The sequence below is a fragment of the Dromiciops gliroides genome, chromosome X (genome assembly GCF_019393635.1).
Source record: "Dromiciops gliroides isolate mDroGli1 chromosome X, mDroGli1.pri, whole genome shotgun sequence".
Lineage (NCBI taxonomy): Eukaryota > Metazoa > Chordata > Mammalia > Microbiotheria > Microbiotheriidae > Dromiciops > Dromiciops gliroides.
The window spans coordinates 24129727-24145747 of record NC_057867.1 but is presented as its reverse complement, the minus strand read 5'-3'; the positions used below and the strand labels follow the sequence as shown (position 1 = coordinate 24145747).

The following is a 16021-nucleotide window of genomic DNA, read 5'->3' as shown; positions in this document are numbered from 1 at the left end:
GAATGGTCTAAGAAATCCCCAACCTTTCAAATATGGGTGACTGATGTTGCCATTGATATTTGGAACTTGAGGAATGTTTAAAACTGGTTAGCCGAAGAATATATTTAAATTCAGATGAGGAAATGAAAGGTCTCTTTTTATGGCAACAACTGTTGACAGTGGCTATAAAGCTGTGACCTTATTCTTAGGGCACCTCACTAGGACATGTGAAAGCCCTCAGAGTTCTCTACCTTGGCCCACTGACAAAGCACCAACTAACCTTTAGCACCTGCCAGCGCAGGTTCACTCCTAAGATTCTCTGGGGTCTGCTGTGCTAGCTGGCCTTTGCTGCAGAGAATCCTGGGCATTTTCTTTCTTTGTTTCTTTGTTTCTTTCCTTTCCTTCTTTCCTTCCTTCCTTCCTTCTTTCTTTCCGTCTTTCCTTCCTTCCTTTTTTCTTTCCGTCTTTCCTTCCTTCCTTCTTTCCTTTCTTGTGTCCCTATGTATTTTTTTATTTCTTTTTTGGTGAGGCAATTGGGGTTAAGTGACTTGGCCATAGTCACACAGCTAGTGTCAAGTGTCTGAGGCTGCATTTGAACTCGGATCCTTCTGAATCCAGGGCCCCTGCTTTATCCATTGTACCACCTAGCTGCATTTTAAAACTGTTAATTATTACCTATAATTGAACAATGCCCCTAAAATTAATTAGGGTTAGGGTTAGTATGATATGCCAAAAATTTTCACCAACAAATGTTGTCAACAAACTGTCTTCAGTGAAATGTGTGTGTTTGTTGCATAGAAGTCATTTTAATTTTCTCTTTACCTTTAGGAAATCATGGATAGAATTTATAAGAATGTTATGAGCAAGGTCCAGGAGATGAACTATTTTCAGAAAACTCTCTTCAAGATAGGGTATGACTACAAGCTGGAACAGATAAAAAAAGGATATGATGCCCCTCTGTGCAATTTGTAAGTACATTTCTTGCTTCCCATATTATAAGTCATCTTGAGAAACCTTGTATTTCCTTTTTTGGTGGGGCAATGAGGATTAAGTGAGTTGCCCAGGGTCACACAGCTAGGAAGTGTCAAGTGTCTGAGGCTGGATTTGAACTCAGGTCTTCCTGAATCTAGGGCTGGTGCTTTATCCACTGCATCGCCACCTAGCTGCCCCCGAAACCTTGTTTTTTCAAAGCTTATTGTGGTGTAGTGGAAAGGGTGCCCTGGATTTGGATGTATGCTAGTTGGCCAACCACCCTCCCTTTTGGGAACTTTATTTTCTTCACCTATCAAATAAGAGGGCTACACCTGGTGAACCCCAAGTTCTCTTCTAGCACTATATCCTGATCCAGAGTTCTCAGGCAGAAGGAGCAAACCAACTTTATTTTGGGAATTAATATCATTGATGGGCCTTTTTTAGCTACTTCCTAGTGTGAAATTATTATAATTCTTTGACTGGTCAGATAACAAACATTACAACATACCAACAGTTTGGGATCAAATTTTCAGTTTCTTACAGTAATGGATGAATTTTAAGGCTGCTCATAAGCCAGAATGAGAAAATATTAATGGAATTTTGGGGGGATCCAGAGAGGCCCCCCACACACACACACACAGGAACTTTGGCTGGTTTCCCATAGTCAGTAGAAATTCAAAAGAAATGTAGATTGACCTTCCTGACTACCTAAAGGAAGTTAACTCACCTCTGCAACCCCTAAACACATGCCAATCAATGGATTTGAATGCCAATTGGCTTGGATCAATGTATAGTGACTTGCCCCTACCTGAGAGAGGATAAAAATCCTTGGAGAGAGGAGTCACTCTCTTCTCTTCTTGCTGTGCCTCTCCCAGATACTGTCTTTACCTTACCCTGGGACTCTCTGCCCAGCCCCCCTCCCTGGTATTGTATGCTGGGTTTACTTACGGTCAATAATATAATAAATAAATATAATAAATGCTTAATGCCAAAGACTGTTACAATAGCCTTTAATTTATAAGTATTATATTCTCCAATAGCTTCAAACAGGGAGAGGCCCACCTTGGGTATCAGAATTGTCACCATTTGCCTTTAGGAGTTAAAAACAGAACTCTTAAACTCTTAGTTTTAATTAGGTAAACGCTTCCGATTTGGGAGAGAAAAGGGCTTAGTGCATGGGACACTGTACTAGACTTGAGTTGGGAGATCTCTTTTGTCTTAGACTCACTCTTCATGAAGCATCTGATTCATTTGTAAAAATGTGAGTGTCAATTTTATGGCCTTACCTGAAATTTCATGCCATAGAACAAGGTAAATGTTCAAAGATAACTGCTTTAATTTCTAAACCTGTAATCTTGGTTGTCATTTCCAGCCATACATTTGTACAGGCTGTGTGTATATATTATAGATAGATAGATAGGCTGTGTGTGTGTGTATATATATAATATATGTGTGTGTGTGTGTGTGTGTGTGTGTGTATATATATATATATAGAGAGAGAGAGAGAGAGAGACAGACAAGTGTTTGCCTTTCTAGCTGTAGCTACAAATAGGACTTCTTTTCTGCTAAGATGGTAAAATCTAACCTAGCTTCTTTTTGAAAGGATGAGTATCTTGACACTTATTGCCTTTTTTTAGTGAGGCAATTGGGGTTAAGTGACTTTCCCAGGGTCATATAGCTAGTAAGTGTCAAGTGTCTGAGGCTGGATTTGAACCCAGGTCCTCCTGAATCCAGGGCTGGTGCTCTATCCACTGCGCCACCTAGCTGCCCCAGTTAATTGCCTTTTAACTCTCATAAGACTGAGGTTTGGGTGCTTAAGAAGCCAGGCAGAGAAATTCTTACTAAAGCAGTTATCATTAATTTGCTCTTTAGATAGCTCTATGGAAGCAAAATTGTTAAAATCTTTCTCCTCTTCCCCTCCACCCTTTTTAAAAATCAAGTCTGCTGTTTAAGAAGGTAAAGGCCCTATTAGGTGGGAACGTCCGTATGATGCTGTCTGGAGGAGCCCCGCTTTCACCACAGACCCACCGCTTTATGAACGTCTGTTTCTGCTGCCCAATTGGCCAGGGTTATGGATTAACAGAATCTTGTGGGGCTGGAACAGTTACTGAAGGTCAGTGTTGTTTTTGTATGATTAATGATGCTAAGGCCCCTCTGGGTATTTCCATTGGGTGTAAACACGAGTATAAACTTGGAAAACTCTTGGGGTGGGGGGGGAGGGAGGGAATCATACCTTATTACTTTCTATGTGCCAGGAATCAGATCTTAAAGTTCCTGGGGTGGAGAGATGGAGGATTACCCCTTCCCCTCAACCAATTTTAAAGTCTCTCCATTGGGGCATCATGTTAAGGTCTGTGGGAGATAATGATGGTTCTGCCCCCTACATTTGACTTAATTGGACCTTAATTTCCCTACCTGTAAAATGAGAAGGTTGAACCTTAGTTCCCTTTGAGCTCTAAGAAATCTAGTCTCATGTCTCCACCTGCCAACAAAACATCAAAACCCAAGTTTATCATCTATCAACAAAAACTCACTTCCCAGCTTCTCTTTTCTGTCAGTGATATTACCCTTCTTCAAGTTTCTTAGGCCAGAAACACTCTCCGTTGTCCTCCTTATCCTACCTTGTCCCCAGGTCCTGTCTCTAAGGCTCTGTGGATGCAGAGATATAAAAAAGTTTTTCTTGGTGTCTTTGGTTTTTTACTTAACCATGGTTCCTCCAAGAATCCTATTTTCCCCCCCACCCCCAGGGGATAACAAATAATCTTTTTTTTCATTGAGGCAATGAGGGTTAAGTGACTTGCCCAGGGTCACAAAGCTAGTAAGTGTCAAGTGTCTGAGGCCATATTTGAACTCAGGTCCTCCTGAATCCAGGGTTGGTGAGGCCACCTAGCTGCCCCCCTCACCATAGGATTCTACGATAAAACATCCCTCCCTCAGCATGGCACTTACAGGTTAACACAACCTGACTTGGCTCTATTTCCAGGTTTATTTCAGCTCACTTCCCTTCCTTCTGCACTCTCTTCGGGTCATTCCATCTTGTACTTCTGTGCTCACAACCCTTTCCCGCTTAGAATCAGTAGCTTCCTGCAGAGCTCAGCTCCAGTGGTGCCTACTGTATGATGCCTACAAGCACCAGTTTGTACAACAGTTTGTCTGCTTTTCTCTTTAGCCGTTATACCCTCAGGAGAAGGTACACCCCTTGACTACTGGGCTGTTTTCACGCTTATCCTTGCCTCTGCAGCTCTTGGCATAGTGCCTGGTGCAAAGCTTGGTGAGGTGGCTTGTGGAAAGAGCAGTACAATTCATTCTCCTTTTCTGCCAGTTCCCTTTCCTTTTCTCCTCTGTGATGCTCCAGCTCATGCCATTTTTCCTCTATTATACGGTCTTGAATGTCCTTGTCAATGGTGCTCCCTTTTTTCCCCTCAGTTTTTTCCTCTTTTCTCTCCTATAGTTACCGACTATAGCACTGGTCGAGTTGGAGCCCCTCTTATTTGCTGTGAAATTAAACTCAAGGACTGGCAAGAAGGTAAGCATTTTTTACGTTCCTAATGCCCTTTGGACAGTGTGTTCCCACTGAAGACCACTCAGGGAGAGCAAGGGGTGGCTCTACCACCCGGATATTGTCAGGGAGTTGGAGGTGGCCTGCCTTGGGGATTCTAGGATCTTGTCTGGCCATTTAGCTATTTCCCATAAATGTCGCTCATCTCCTACCTGGATGCCCCCCACGTGGGTTCTAATCTCTTCCCCCAGTTTTGGGGGAAACTGACTAAAATCACAGTTTAGGTTTTTAAGGGTTTATTGAGAACAGAATTCCTTACAGCCTGGCAATCCCATCTTTTCTCAATTCCCCTGTGAAATCCTCTAAAGTCTATTTCTCTCCTCCACCATGGTAAAGTCTGGAACCCAAAAGAGTTGTCCCCCATGTCTGGAAGTCACTTCTTCCTTGTCCCTTAAACCTGCTTTGAATGAGTTCCCCATTATTACTTTGTACATGCAGAGCCCTCTTTCCACAATAGAACATAAGATACTTGAGGGCAAGACTTCTTTTGTCTCCCCAGAGTCTAGCACAAGGCCAAGCAGGTGACAGATTCTATTTTTTCTTTCTTTCTTTTTTTTTTTTTTTTTTGGTGGGGCAATGAGGGTTAAGTGACTTGCCTTCAGGGTCACACAGCTTGTGTCAAATATCAAGTGTCTGAGGCTGCATTTGAACTCAGATCCTCCTGAATCCAGGGCCAGTGCTTACCCACTGTGCCACCCAGCTGTCCCTGTGATAGATTCTTTTTAAAAGATTTTTTTTAATCATAAAAGTATTTTATTATTTTCTAGTTACATGTATAGATAGTTTTCAACATTTGTTTTTAAAAGATTTCTAGATTCAAATTTTTCTCCCTTCCTCCCCCCTTCCCCAAGACAGAAAGTAATCTGATATGTTATATGTACAATCACATTAAACATATTTCTGCAGTAGTCATGTAATGAGAGAAGAAGAGGGATTGAGCAAAAAATCCATCCAGATTCAACAGTTCTTTTTTTGTCTGGATTTAGAGAGAATTTTCCAATGGGATAGATTGGGGGGGGGGACTGAGGGTTAAGTGACTTGCCCAAGGTCACACAGCTAGTAAGTGTCAAGAGTCTGAGGCCGGAGTTGAACTCAGGTCCTCCTGAATCCAGGGCTGGTGCTTTATCTACTGCACCACCTAGCTGCCCTTGGGATAGATTCTTTTTTTGTGTGTTGTTGGGTTTTTTTTGTTTTTTTTGTTTTTGGCGGGCCAATGAGGGTTAAGTGACTTGCCCAGGGTCACACAGCTAGTAAGTGTCAAGTGTCTGAGGCCGGATTTGAACTCAGGAACTCCTGAATCCAGGGCCAGTGCTTTATCCACTGCAGCGCCACCTAGCTGCTCCCAGGGGTTAGATTCTTAATAAACATTATTGGTTGTTGAATTTAGGTTGTTTGAACAGCTTCCCAGTCAAGCATGGATGGCCTTGGCCACTAGGTTCCCATGTGACAAATCGATGCACCGAAAGGGCCCTCAGTCCCATGGTGTGCCTTGGCAATGGTGGCAGAGCAATAGAAAAGGGGCCAGAGGCCTACAAACACTCATGTAATGATGTGTGCTAACAGCACAGTCAGATTTACCCAACAGTCATTGAGTTGGCAGTGGTGATTCTCCACAATACTCAGGTGACCTGAGGTGGCCCACTTTCCTTTTTGCTGATTTGCTTAAGCTTCCCTTTCGTGGTTGAACCACCCCCTCGGAGTTCCCCAGAAGAAAAGCTTCATGTAATTATACTTGGACTCACTCTGGACGTGGAAAGCTTTGGCAGATAGATAAGAAGATTTCTTTGGTGATATGTGATTCACGTGGACTGGCTTTAACCTGGGTGATTCAATTGTGCTCATCTGCTTTTCAAATCCCCACTTTTCTGAAGTTCCTGTTACTGGTTATTTTTTGCTTTGCCCCTAAAGGGAAAGGTAAGCTTAGGTTTCACCATGAAGGAAGGGAGGAAGGGAAGGAAGAAAAGAAGGAAGGAGGGAGAAGAGGAAGAAAGGGTAGAAGGGAGGGAGGGAGGGAAGGAGGAAGAAAGGAAACATTAACAGCCCTAAACAAATATCTGAAAGTTCTCTTGCCTCCAGGGGCAGGTTTCCTTCTTCTCTCCCGTCCTGGTAGTCAGCACTACAACAGCACCAGAGCTGTGAGTCAAGAGAACTGACTTCTCTGCAGTCTCGGTGCCTAAGTCCTTGTTCTACATGCCACCACTCCACACCACCATCAAATGGTGCCATCAAATCCTTTTCCTTTAAACATTGAATCTTGACAGGTCTACTACATTCTTTCCTCACGGAATCTCTGATCTCATCAATATAGGTCTTCCCTACTGCTTTGCACAAACCCTTCTAAGTCACAGTGGCTACCAGTGGGTTGGGGCTGAGGTGGGGGGCTTGCTCCATAACCTGACCTTTATCTCCAGAAGAGTATCTCTCTGGACAGATGCCAACCTTTGAGTGGCAGACACACAATCCGTTGCCAGGCCTTTCTAGGTTCAGGAGGTGCCTTCAAGTATCCGGATCGCCGTGAGGAAGCATGCCGAGTGCCATTTAAGTGATGAAATGGTATTCCATCCAAAGGCCACATAGCTCTTCAGAGGAAATGTGCGTCTCATTTTATAATGGAAGTCTGCAAGGACTTTGAAAAATGTCAGTCACATTTTTGTGCAGGACATCCGAAATTTGTCAACATATTAGAAGTACAAAAAATGGAGGAGCTTTTGTTAAAGTAGTAAAAAATAGTACGCAGTCAGACACTGATTGTGTGACCCTGGGCAGGTCACATAACTTGTCAGTTTCCACATCTGTAAAAGAGCCATGACCGTATGTATATATAGTCTTTGCTTCCCAGGGCTATTCCCAAGGCTGCTAATGCTCAGTAAAGGGGAGCTGGTAGAAGGAAGCCCCCTTGTGTTGCTTGCTGCTGTTGGCATTTCATCCGTGTGGAAACTTTCCACCAATTCAGAGGAACGATGTGGTCATAAGCCATAAGTCTTTCTGTGTCTTGGAGCAAGCACAGAGACGCTCAGGCACTTTGGGAGAGTTGCACAGCAGCTGCATGTCAAAGGCAGAGCTTAAACAAGGCCTTTCCCCATACTTAGGCCAGCTCTCTGCACTGGGCCATGTTGCCTTTTGGCTTTTTCTTCTGGTTACTTACTGCTAAACTTTAAGACCTGCCCATTCTCATACCTTCTCTCCCCGGCTCTACTCTACTCCTGCTATCCTATTTCCTATAACTGTAAATCAGGCTTTGGCGCAGTGGATAGAGCACCAGCCCTGGAGTCAGGAGGACCTGAGTTCAAATCCAGCCTCAGACACTTAACACTTACTAGCTGTGTGACCCTGGGCAAGTCACTTAACCCCAATTGCCTCACCCAAAAAAAAAAGTAAGAAAATACTCTTTTGCTTAACCCTCATTGCTCTGCCAAAAAAAAAAAAAATCCTCTTTTACTCACTCTTTACAAGGATGTCCTTCTGTAATCAGACTTCAAGGTAAGTTCAAACTGTGCCTCTTCTATCTGTCCTCTGAGGCCGACTAGATAGAACATGGCTAATCCTTTTCTCCCATGTGGCAGCCTTCCTTCCCCGGGCCAAGTTTTCTCCAGGCAAACCATCCATTGCTCTTTCACCTGCTTTTACCATCCAAGATGTTCTCCAGCTTACTTCACAGGAGGCTGAGCCTGTGGCAAATTGTATCTTAGTATAACATGTAATATGTTTTGTTACCAGCTAATTATAGAAAAGGCCCTTGGCTTTGTGGAGCATAACCACTTTGTTTTGATGATTGCCAGGAGGCTATACCATCCATGACGTGCCAAACCCCAGGGGCGAAATCGTCATTGGTGGGCAGAATATTTCCATGGGGTATTTTAAAAATGAAGAAAAGACGGCTGAAGATTACTCTGTGGATGAAAATGGACAAAGATGGTTTTGTACTGGAGATATTGGTGAATTCCACCCTGACGGATGTTTACAGATCATAGGTCAGTATTTTTTACTTTCCGCAGGTTTCAAGTATCTGTCAAGGTAATAAAGGGGAAATCCTTAGCAATTGGATTCAATCAACACATTTTGATAGAGGATAGCTCTGCCAGATTTAGTCATTTAGTCATTGGGAAATGACAGCATCAATAGCAGACATCTTCTTGCTTTGACCCCAGTTCAGAAAATTCCTGGGAAGGTGAATGTGAATCCTTCCACAAGTTCTGAGCAGCTTGGGAGAATTTCACAGGAACATAATTGAATCTCAAAAATCTGGGCCTTTCTCAAATCCCCTTTAGAGCAAGCAGTCTGGCAGGGCGACTCTGGAGGCTCCCTTGGCCTTACAGTATAGCTCTGGAGTGCATGCCAGGCCACGTCTGGGCCTTTAAAAGGGGCATGGTGCACTGGTTGTAAAGCCTCTACTTGCCTCTCTCATGTGCCAATGTGCTCTGACATCATGCTATCTGTAGCTCCCACAGGGCTAAACACTTCAAGCCACAGGATCCCTGGGGCATTTGCCATTTATCAAGTACGAAGTTTCATCACAGTATTCTTCAGGGGTCTGAGATTCAAATATGACTATATAGAATGAAATGTTTGTGTTCTTAGCGGGCATTCAAATAAGTCAAGTAAAATGAAGTGTGGCAAAGTATTAGATGGAGAAAAGCAACCCGATTTGGAGGGATTCTCCTTAGCTTTAAGATTAAGGCAGAGAATCCAGATTTTAGCTAAACAACCAAGTACAATTCTGCATGAGTTAAAGTTCTCTGACTTTCTAGATCGCAAGAAAGATTTGGTGAAACTACAAGCTGGGGAGTATGTGTCACTGGGCAAGGTGGAGGCTGCCTTGAAAAACTGCCCACTCATAGACAACATCTGCGCTTATGCCAAAAGGTCAGTGTCCCCCAGAGTATACTCTGTGTCTGAACTTCTTTCTTGCTATATTTGGTTTGACATAAGCACTTCCTAAGAATCACCCCCATAGGACCCTCTCATTTCTTTTTTGTTTTGTTTTGTTTTTTTCAGGGCAGTGGGAGTTAAGTGACTTGCCCAGGGTCACAGAGCTAGTAAGTGTCAAGTGTCTGAGGTCGCATTTGAACTCAGGTACTCCTGAATCCAGGGCCGGTGCTTTATCCACTGCACCACCTAGCCGCCCCTGACCCTCTCATTTCTTTTTTTTTTTTTTTTTTGAGGCAGTTGGGGTTAAGTGACCTGCCCAGGGTCACACAGCTAGTAAGTGTCAAGTGTTTGAGGTCTGATTTGAACTCAGGACCTCCCAAATCCAAGTCCGGTGCTTTAACCACTGCACCACCTAGCTGCCCCGACCCTCTCATTTCTAATGAAGAAGGAAAAAAGGCAAAATTCTGAAAGATAGAGGGTGCAACTGACAACACATTTTTCTGCTCTTTTTCTTAAGGAAGCATATGTTTCTTATGGTATAATAAGAGTCCAGTACCCCAGTTTTTTTAGCCATTACCCAGTTGTTTGGCAGATAATTTGTTTCTACTTTTTCTACACTGAATGCTTTAATACCTATGGGACCTCCTGAGGTTATAATAACCCAGTTGTGCAACCCCTTGAGAAGAGGAAACTGAATCCGAGGGAGGGAGAGTTCGCTGAACCATCTGAGCTCTTAGATTCCAGGATTCTTTTTCTGCCCCTGAAATACAATCTTTATTCAGCAGCAGAATTGCATATAAAGTTTTATTTAAAACTGAGGCATTGGGGGCAGCTAGGTGGTGCAGTGGATAAAGCACAGGCTCTGGATTCAAGAGGACCTGAGTTCAAATTTGACCTCAGACACTTGACACTTACTAGCTGTGTGACCCTGGCCAAGTCACTTAACCCTCACTGCCCCCCCCAAAAAAAAACCACACACACACACACACAAACCAAGGCATCAGGAGCATCCTGAAATTGTCAACTTAATAACATATAGCCTAAACATGTTAGCTTAGGGTGATGTTGAGCTTATTTCCCCAGAGCAGTGTATTTTCTTTTGTGGGATTTGCAACTTATTCATTGCACCATTAATAACTTAGGAAAGTACAGCTCAGAAATGTTTTGACCACTGTTTGTCCTCATTTCTGATCAACTGCTTCTTGATATGACACATACTTTTTCAATCTTTTAGTGACCAGTCGTATGTGATCAGTTTTGTGGTTCCTAATCAGAAAAGGCTGATGGCCCTGGCCCAGCAGAAAGGGGTTGAGGGATCATGGGTAGACATCTGCAATGACCCTACCATGGAAGCAGAGATACTGAAGGAGATTAAAGAGGCTGCAAATACCAGTAAGTATGACCAACGACAACCAGTAAGTATGACCAATGCCTTCCTGCCAGCATCAGAAGCCACTCATAACCTGAGCTGACCCCATCATTAACCTTCCTTGTTGTGGGGCTTTTCATTTTTCTGTCGCAGTATTCAAGGGATGTCAAATGATTTAAATCATTGGGATAGTACATCTAATTCTTGAATTTTCATATCTTTGAAGAAGAAAATAGAAGAAAATCCTGGTGTCCTCCAAGACTCTATCTTGGTCCCTTTCCTCATTGTATGTTCTCTGTGTGCTCAGAATTTCCCACTGGGAAGGGGGGCAGAGAGACACTGCTGTAGTCTTCAAGTATTTGAATTGCTGTTTGGGCCTAAGAGGGTACCACTGGAAGAGAGGCCTATTTGGCTCATTGCAAGGGAATATTTTCCACCTGCCCAGAAAGTATTGACCATTTGGGGGATGCTGTAGTGGGCAGATTGGACAGATTCACATTCCCAATAGGGATCACACTAGGGCACCTCGGAGTTCCTTTCCAGCTCTGACATCCTTTGTTCCTGCCTTCCCCCAAATTGATAATGTTCCAGTCTTAATCACTGAATGGGTGTTGCCACAGACAGACTGAGACCTGGGAAAGACCTTAGCTTAAAATGGCCAGTGTCTCTCACTGCATTGGGGGCCATCTCTGGTCATCCTGATCTATGTCTTGCCACTGGACCCAGATGGCTCCAGAAGAGATAGTGAGGCTGGTGACTCTGAGCCCTGCCTCACATAAATCCAATCCACTGCAAATTTGTTTTGGTTTTTTTAAAACTTGTTTTTTATTTATTTAATTTTTTTAGTGAGGCAGTTGGGGTTAAGTGACTTGCCCAGGGTCACACAGCTAGTAAGTGTTAAGTGTCTGAGGCCGGATTTAAACTCAGGTACTCCTGACTCCAGGGCTGGTGCTCCATCCACTGTGCCACCTAGCTGCCCCCCCTTTTTTTGTTTTGTTTTGTTTTTGTTTTTTTTGCAGGCCAATGAGGGTTAAGTGACTTGCCCAGGGTCACACAACTAGTAAGTGTCAAGTGTCTGAGGTCAGATTTGAACTCGGGTCCTACTGAATCCAAGGCTGGTGCTTTATCCACTGCGCTACCTAGCTGCCCCCCCCCCCTTTTAAAAAACATTTATTTATTTTGCGGGGCAGTGAGGGTTAAGTGACTTGCCCAGGGTCACACAGCTAGTGTTAAGTGTTTGAGGCCGGATTTGAACTCAGGTCCTCCTGAATCCAGGGCCAGTGCTTTTATTTATTTATTTATGTATGTATGTATGTATGTATGTATGTATGTATGTATGTGAGACAATATGGGTTACTTAGGTTTTTAATATCAAGAGCCAATTTTCCCCTCTCCTTCGCAATTGAATGAAGTCTGTCTAGGAAGACTCAGGATTCATCTCCTATTTTGTACTTGAGCCAGCCAGAAGGAATGTGTTTGAAGGAGCAATTGTACACAGATATAAGCCTTTACATGCAAAAAGCCCATTCAAATAAGGGAATAGATATGAAACCACCTTGTGAAATAATGTTAGTAGAAATATATGGTATTTTGCCATAGCTAGATAGCACAGTGGATAAAGCACCAGCCCTAGATTCAGGAGTACCTGAGTTCAAATCTGGCCTCGGACACTTGACACTTACTAGCTGTGTGACCCTGGGCAAGTCACTTAACCCCCATTGCTCCACCAAAAAAAAAAAAAAAAAGAATTACAGTCTCACACACAGTCCATTAAAGTGAATTAAAGTGGTCTTTTATTTGGTGCTAGGAACATGACCAAGTCAAAGACTTTGTCGCACAAGGCTTAGAAATATTCCCTTCCTCTTAGAACAGAAGAAAGGCAAAAGCTTTCTGAGAGGATAGATGGGGTGTCTTCTTAAACTGGAAAATTCCCTTTTTCGGTGGGGCGGGGAAAGGTTGGATGCTTGTCATATTCCTGAGAGTTGAGGGGGATTTTTTGGAAATGATGCTCCTGACCTTTGGGGTTATCTCTGTCTCCTAGCTCAGGTCAGGTAGTAGCCACACCTAATTGACTTTCCTGCTAGAGAATTTTATCTCCCCTTACTTCTTAGGTATGTCTGTCTTAATATCTAGTTGGTCAATCTAAACTTTAATAGTCCCGTGATTCCTCAGATATGTCTGTCCTGTTATCTGGTCATCTTTGGTTTTGCTTCTCACAGGAAAACCTTCTGATTTATCCTAATCTCCGTGTCATCATATTAAATCATTCTCATCGCGTTAATTTCTCTTGAATCACCTGTGTAGAGAGCATCAAACATGAATTATAGCATTCTGCCTTTTTTTTCTTCTTAGTCCTGTGAAATTCAAAAACACTTGAACTGACTCTCATTCTTCTTTTCCTTTTAGTGAAATTGGAGCGTTTTGAAATTCCAATCAAAGTCCGCTTAAGCCCAGAACCTTGGACTCCTGAAACCGGCTTGGTAACTGATGCATTCAAACTGAAAAGGAAAGAGCTGAGGAATCATTACCTCAACGATATTGAGAGAATGTATGGAGGCAAATGAATGTTGGGGCCTTTTCTCAAAAGTAGTTAGGCCATGCCCTCTACAACTCAAAATTCTAGTGTTTTACCTTTGCCTCTGGCTGTTTAGACTATCCATGTATTCCAAGCTAAAGTTACTCAAATCAAAACAAAAAAGAAAAACCAATTCAAAAATGGCTGTTGGGTCTCCTTTAACTTTTCTTCGCACTGTTCTAATGAAACGTAGATGGAAGTTATTTGCCTCTAGCTACTTTATTGAAGTTTGATTCTTGCCCCCATCTGAGTTACAAAGCAAAAATGTAACTCCCTGTATCTGCCTAAGGTTTGTTTCTGGTTCCTTAAACGCAGCTAAAGTTGAAGCAAAATATAAATAAGGTTGGAGTAGAGGATAAAATTTGCACTTTCCAGGTTCAGTTGTCTTCCTAATTTAGAAGCTTCCTTTTCAGGCTTGACAGACACATCTGTGATCTCATTACTCAGTGCGGCACCGCCTGGGGGGCTTTGACATCCTTTTCCAACTGTTTATCTATGTTATGTAGTTATCAAAAAAACCCCCAACAACTCATGGCTACAGCATCATAGATACAAAAGAAATACTGTATTCTTGGAAAGAGTCTATAAGATAAAGAATTAAGGTTACAGACATGCATGAGAGATGGCATCATCTGTACATCATTATAATATTGTGAATATTTACAGTGCCTGAAGTTTGAATTAAGACAAAAAAAATGCTACTGAGTAATATATTTAAAGGGGAACTGGATTGCCTTCATCATTGTTTGACATCTAAATTCAATAACCACATTCCTTTGACATGTACCAGTGGCAAGTACATTTTTTTTTAAGGTTTCTGGCAAAATGCCTGCCAACACATATTTAATTTGAAAACACAGGATCAAAAGCAAAATGGCGGAAGGTTACATCTCATGTGAAAGACAACGGCGTCAGCAAATCCTAAGAGTCTTGACAGACACGCAACACTCAACGAAGAGATCATGTCTGCAATTTATTTGACGTCTCTGAAGAATCCATTTGAAAATGTACTTTCATTGAAACCTATTTTTTAGGCTTTTCTTTAAAAAGGTTTTTCTGTTGCTGCTTTGGATTCTTGGTATTTTTCATTTTGGAAAGTCTTGTGTTTCATCCTAATTCTATTAGATTACAAATACAATATTTCCTTAGCTATTTTGTCTCTGTCCTCTGGGTGAATGACTTGGTTCCGTTTTGGAAGTTGGTTTAAAAGGGAAGAAAGCATGTCATCCTATTTTTTTCCTCTTTGTGGAAGAAGTTAGAAACTGGAAATTCTGGGTTGGGTGTGGGACCGTTCATAAGGGTTCATCTATTGTTTTTGCTGTAACTTATTGTGCGTGTGTTTTTATTTTTGCTCCTTTTCCCCGCTGGCTAGTCACACTTGAACTATAGTTATTGTTTTTAAAAAAAGTGAATGTTCTGTTATACTGTTATACTTTGCACTTTTTTTTCTTAATCATTTTATGTTGTGTGCATGCATGTGTGTTGCTTACATTTCTTTTTTTTAAAAAAAATGTTGGCCACCACTACAAGATAGTTTTCCTTGCTCTAAAATATTTATATTATAAAGAAAAGAGATTCTTCTATTCATAAATATTTAAATGTTATGTATATGATGGTAAAAAAGGAAAATAATCTGGAATGAAGGTTTTTGTAAAGATTTATCTGTTTCGTGTTCAGGGATATAAAATGCTGGGCAAATTGTTTGTGCAATGATATGTGTATGTGGATATTCTCCCTATCCCCAGCTCTCTTTTGATCTGTAAAAATCAACCGTGGTTACTAAGGGGACAACTCAGCAACTTTGTTTGTGGCCCACCATTTTGAGACTGGCCTTTAGGGACTCTTTTCTTAGACTTTTTAACTTAATGATTTTTCTTTCCATTTTAAAGTTACCTTTGGAAAGGTGACATTGACTAAATGTGTGTGATGTTTTCTCTCAGATTTTCATTTCCCTAATTCTCATCTCCCTAAAGCTAGAACACTGCCAACTAATATATCGTGTAGACCCTTTAGAGTGAGTAAATTAACACTTTAGGTGCTGCTAATTCTTTATGAAAATCCAAATATCATTTAAGGGACCAGGGAGATGCCACTATGCCCCACTTTTTTTTTAAAATCTAAATGCATATTTGTTTACATACACAGAAGTCTTTTCCATATGAATAGTGGCTTTTCAGATATTTGACCTTAAGAGACTGACCCCACGTATTTTTTATACTCGTTTAAATCATTGTTGTTTTATCAGCCATTTCACAAAAGGTGTAAGTAAAAAAAAACCCAACTCCATAGGCATGATTCTAAACTGAATCTTTGTGATTTTTGCTTTCTACACCTGAAATCTCATTTTGCCTCAGTTTCTACTGTTGTTATGACCTCCATCATATGTGGAAGTGTAATTGCATATTTTCCAGAGACTAAATATAGTTAAATGGTTCCCAAAGTCAGAGTGTTCCTTTGATTGCAGAGATGGGTTAGAGTACTTAGCTGATAATTGTCTCCATAGAATATGTAACGTGTTTCTGAATTAGAAAAATAGGAACAGAGAGAGGCTTGTGTGTTCTTTTCTTGGTCTAAGGGGAAATGTTTAATTTTCAGATATGCGCCTATTTGTACTTTCTGTTAAAATGCATGATTGCAAAAATCATTATTGGGGGTGGTGTGTTGATTCCTAATGGGAAGTTTTATTGTATTTTTAAAG

The 16021-nt window shown here is 41.7% G+C and overlaps 1 protein-coding gene across 4 annotated transcripts in view; it reads left to right on the top strand.

Annotated features, from left to right (window-relative positions):
• Positions 1-15656, top strand: part of ACSL4 (acyl-CoA synthetase long chain family member 4) — a 76608-nt gene extending 60952 nt beyond the window's left edge. For all 4 annotated transcript variants that reach the window (XM_043973904.1, XM_043973907.1, XM_043973906.1 and 1 more), the window contains 7 exons: positions 808-947; positions 2892-3064; positions 4403-4477; positions 8290-8481; positions 9259-9373; positions 10614-10771; positions 13155-15656. In XM_043973904.1, the coding sequence (XP_043829839.1) occupies positions 808-947; positions 2892-3064; positions 4403-4477; positions 8290-8481; positions 9259-9373; positions 10614-10771; positions 13155-13312 (1011 nt within the window). In that variant the 3' untranslated portion in view covers positions 13313-15656. The remainder of the gene's footprint in view (positions 1-807; positions 948-2891; positions 3065-4402; positions 4478-8289; positions 8482-9258; positions 9374-10613; positions 10772-13154) is intronic.
• The last annotated feature ends 365 nt before the right edge of the window (positions 15657-16021 follow it).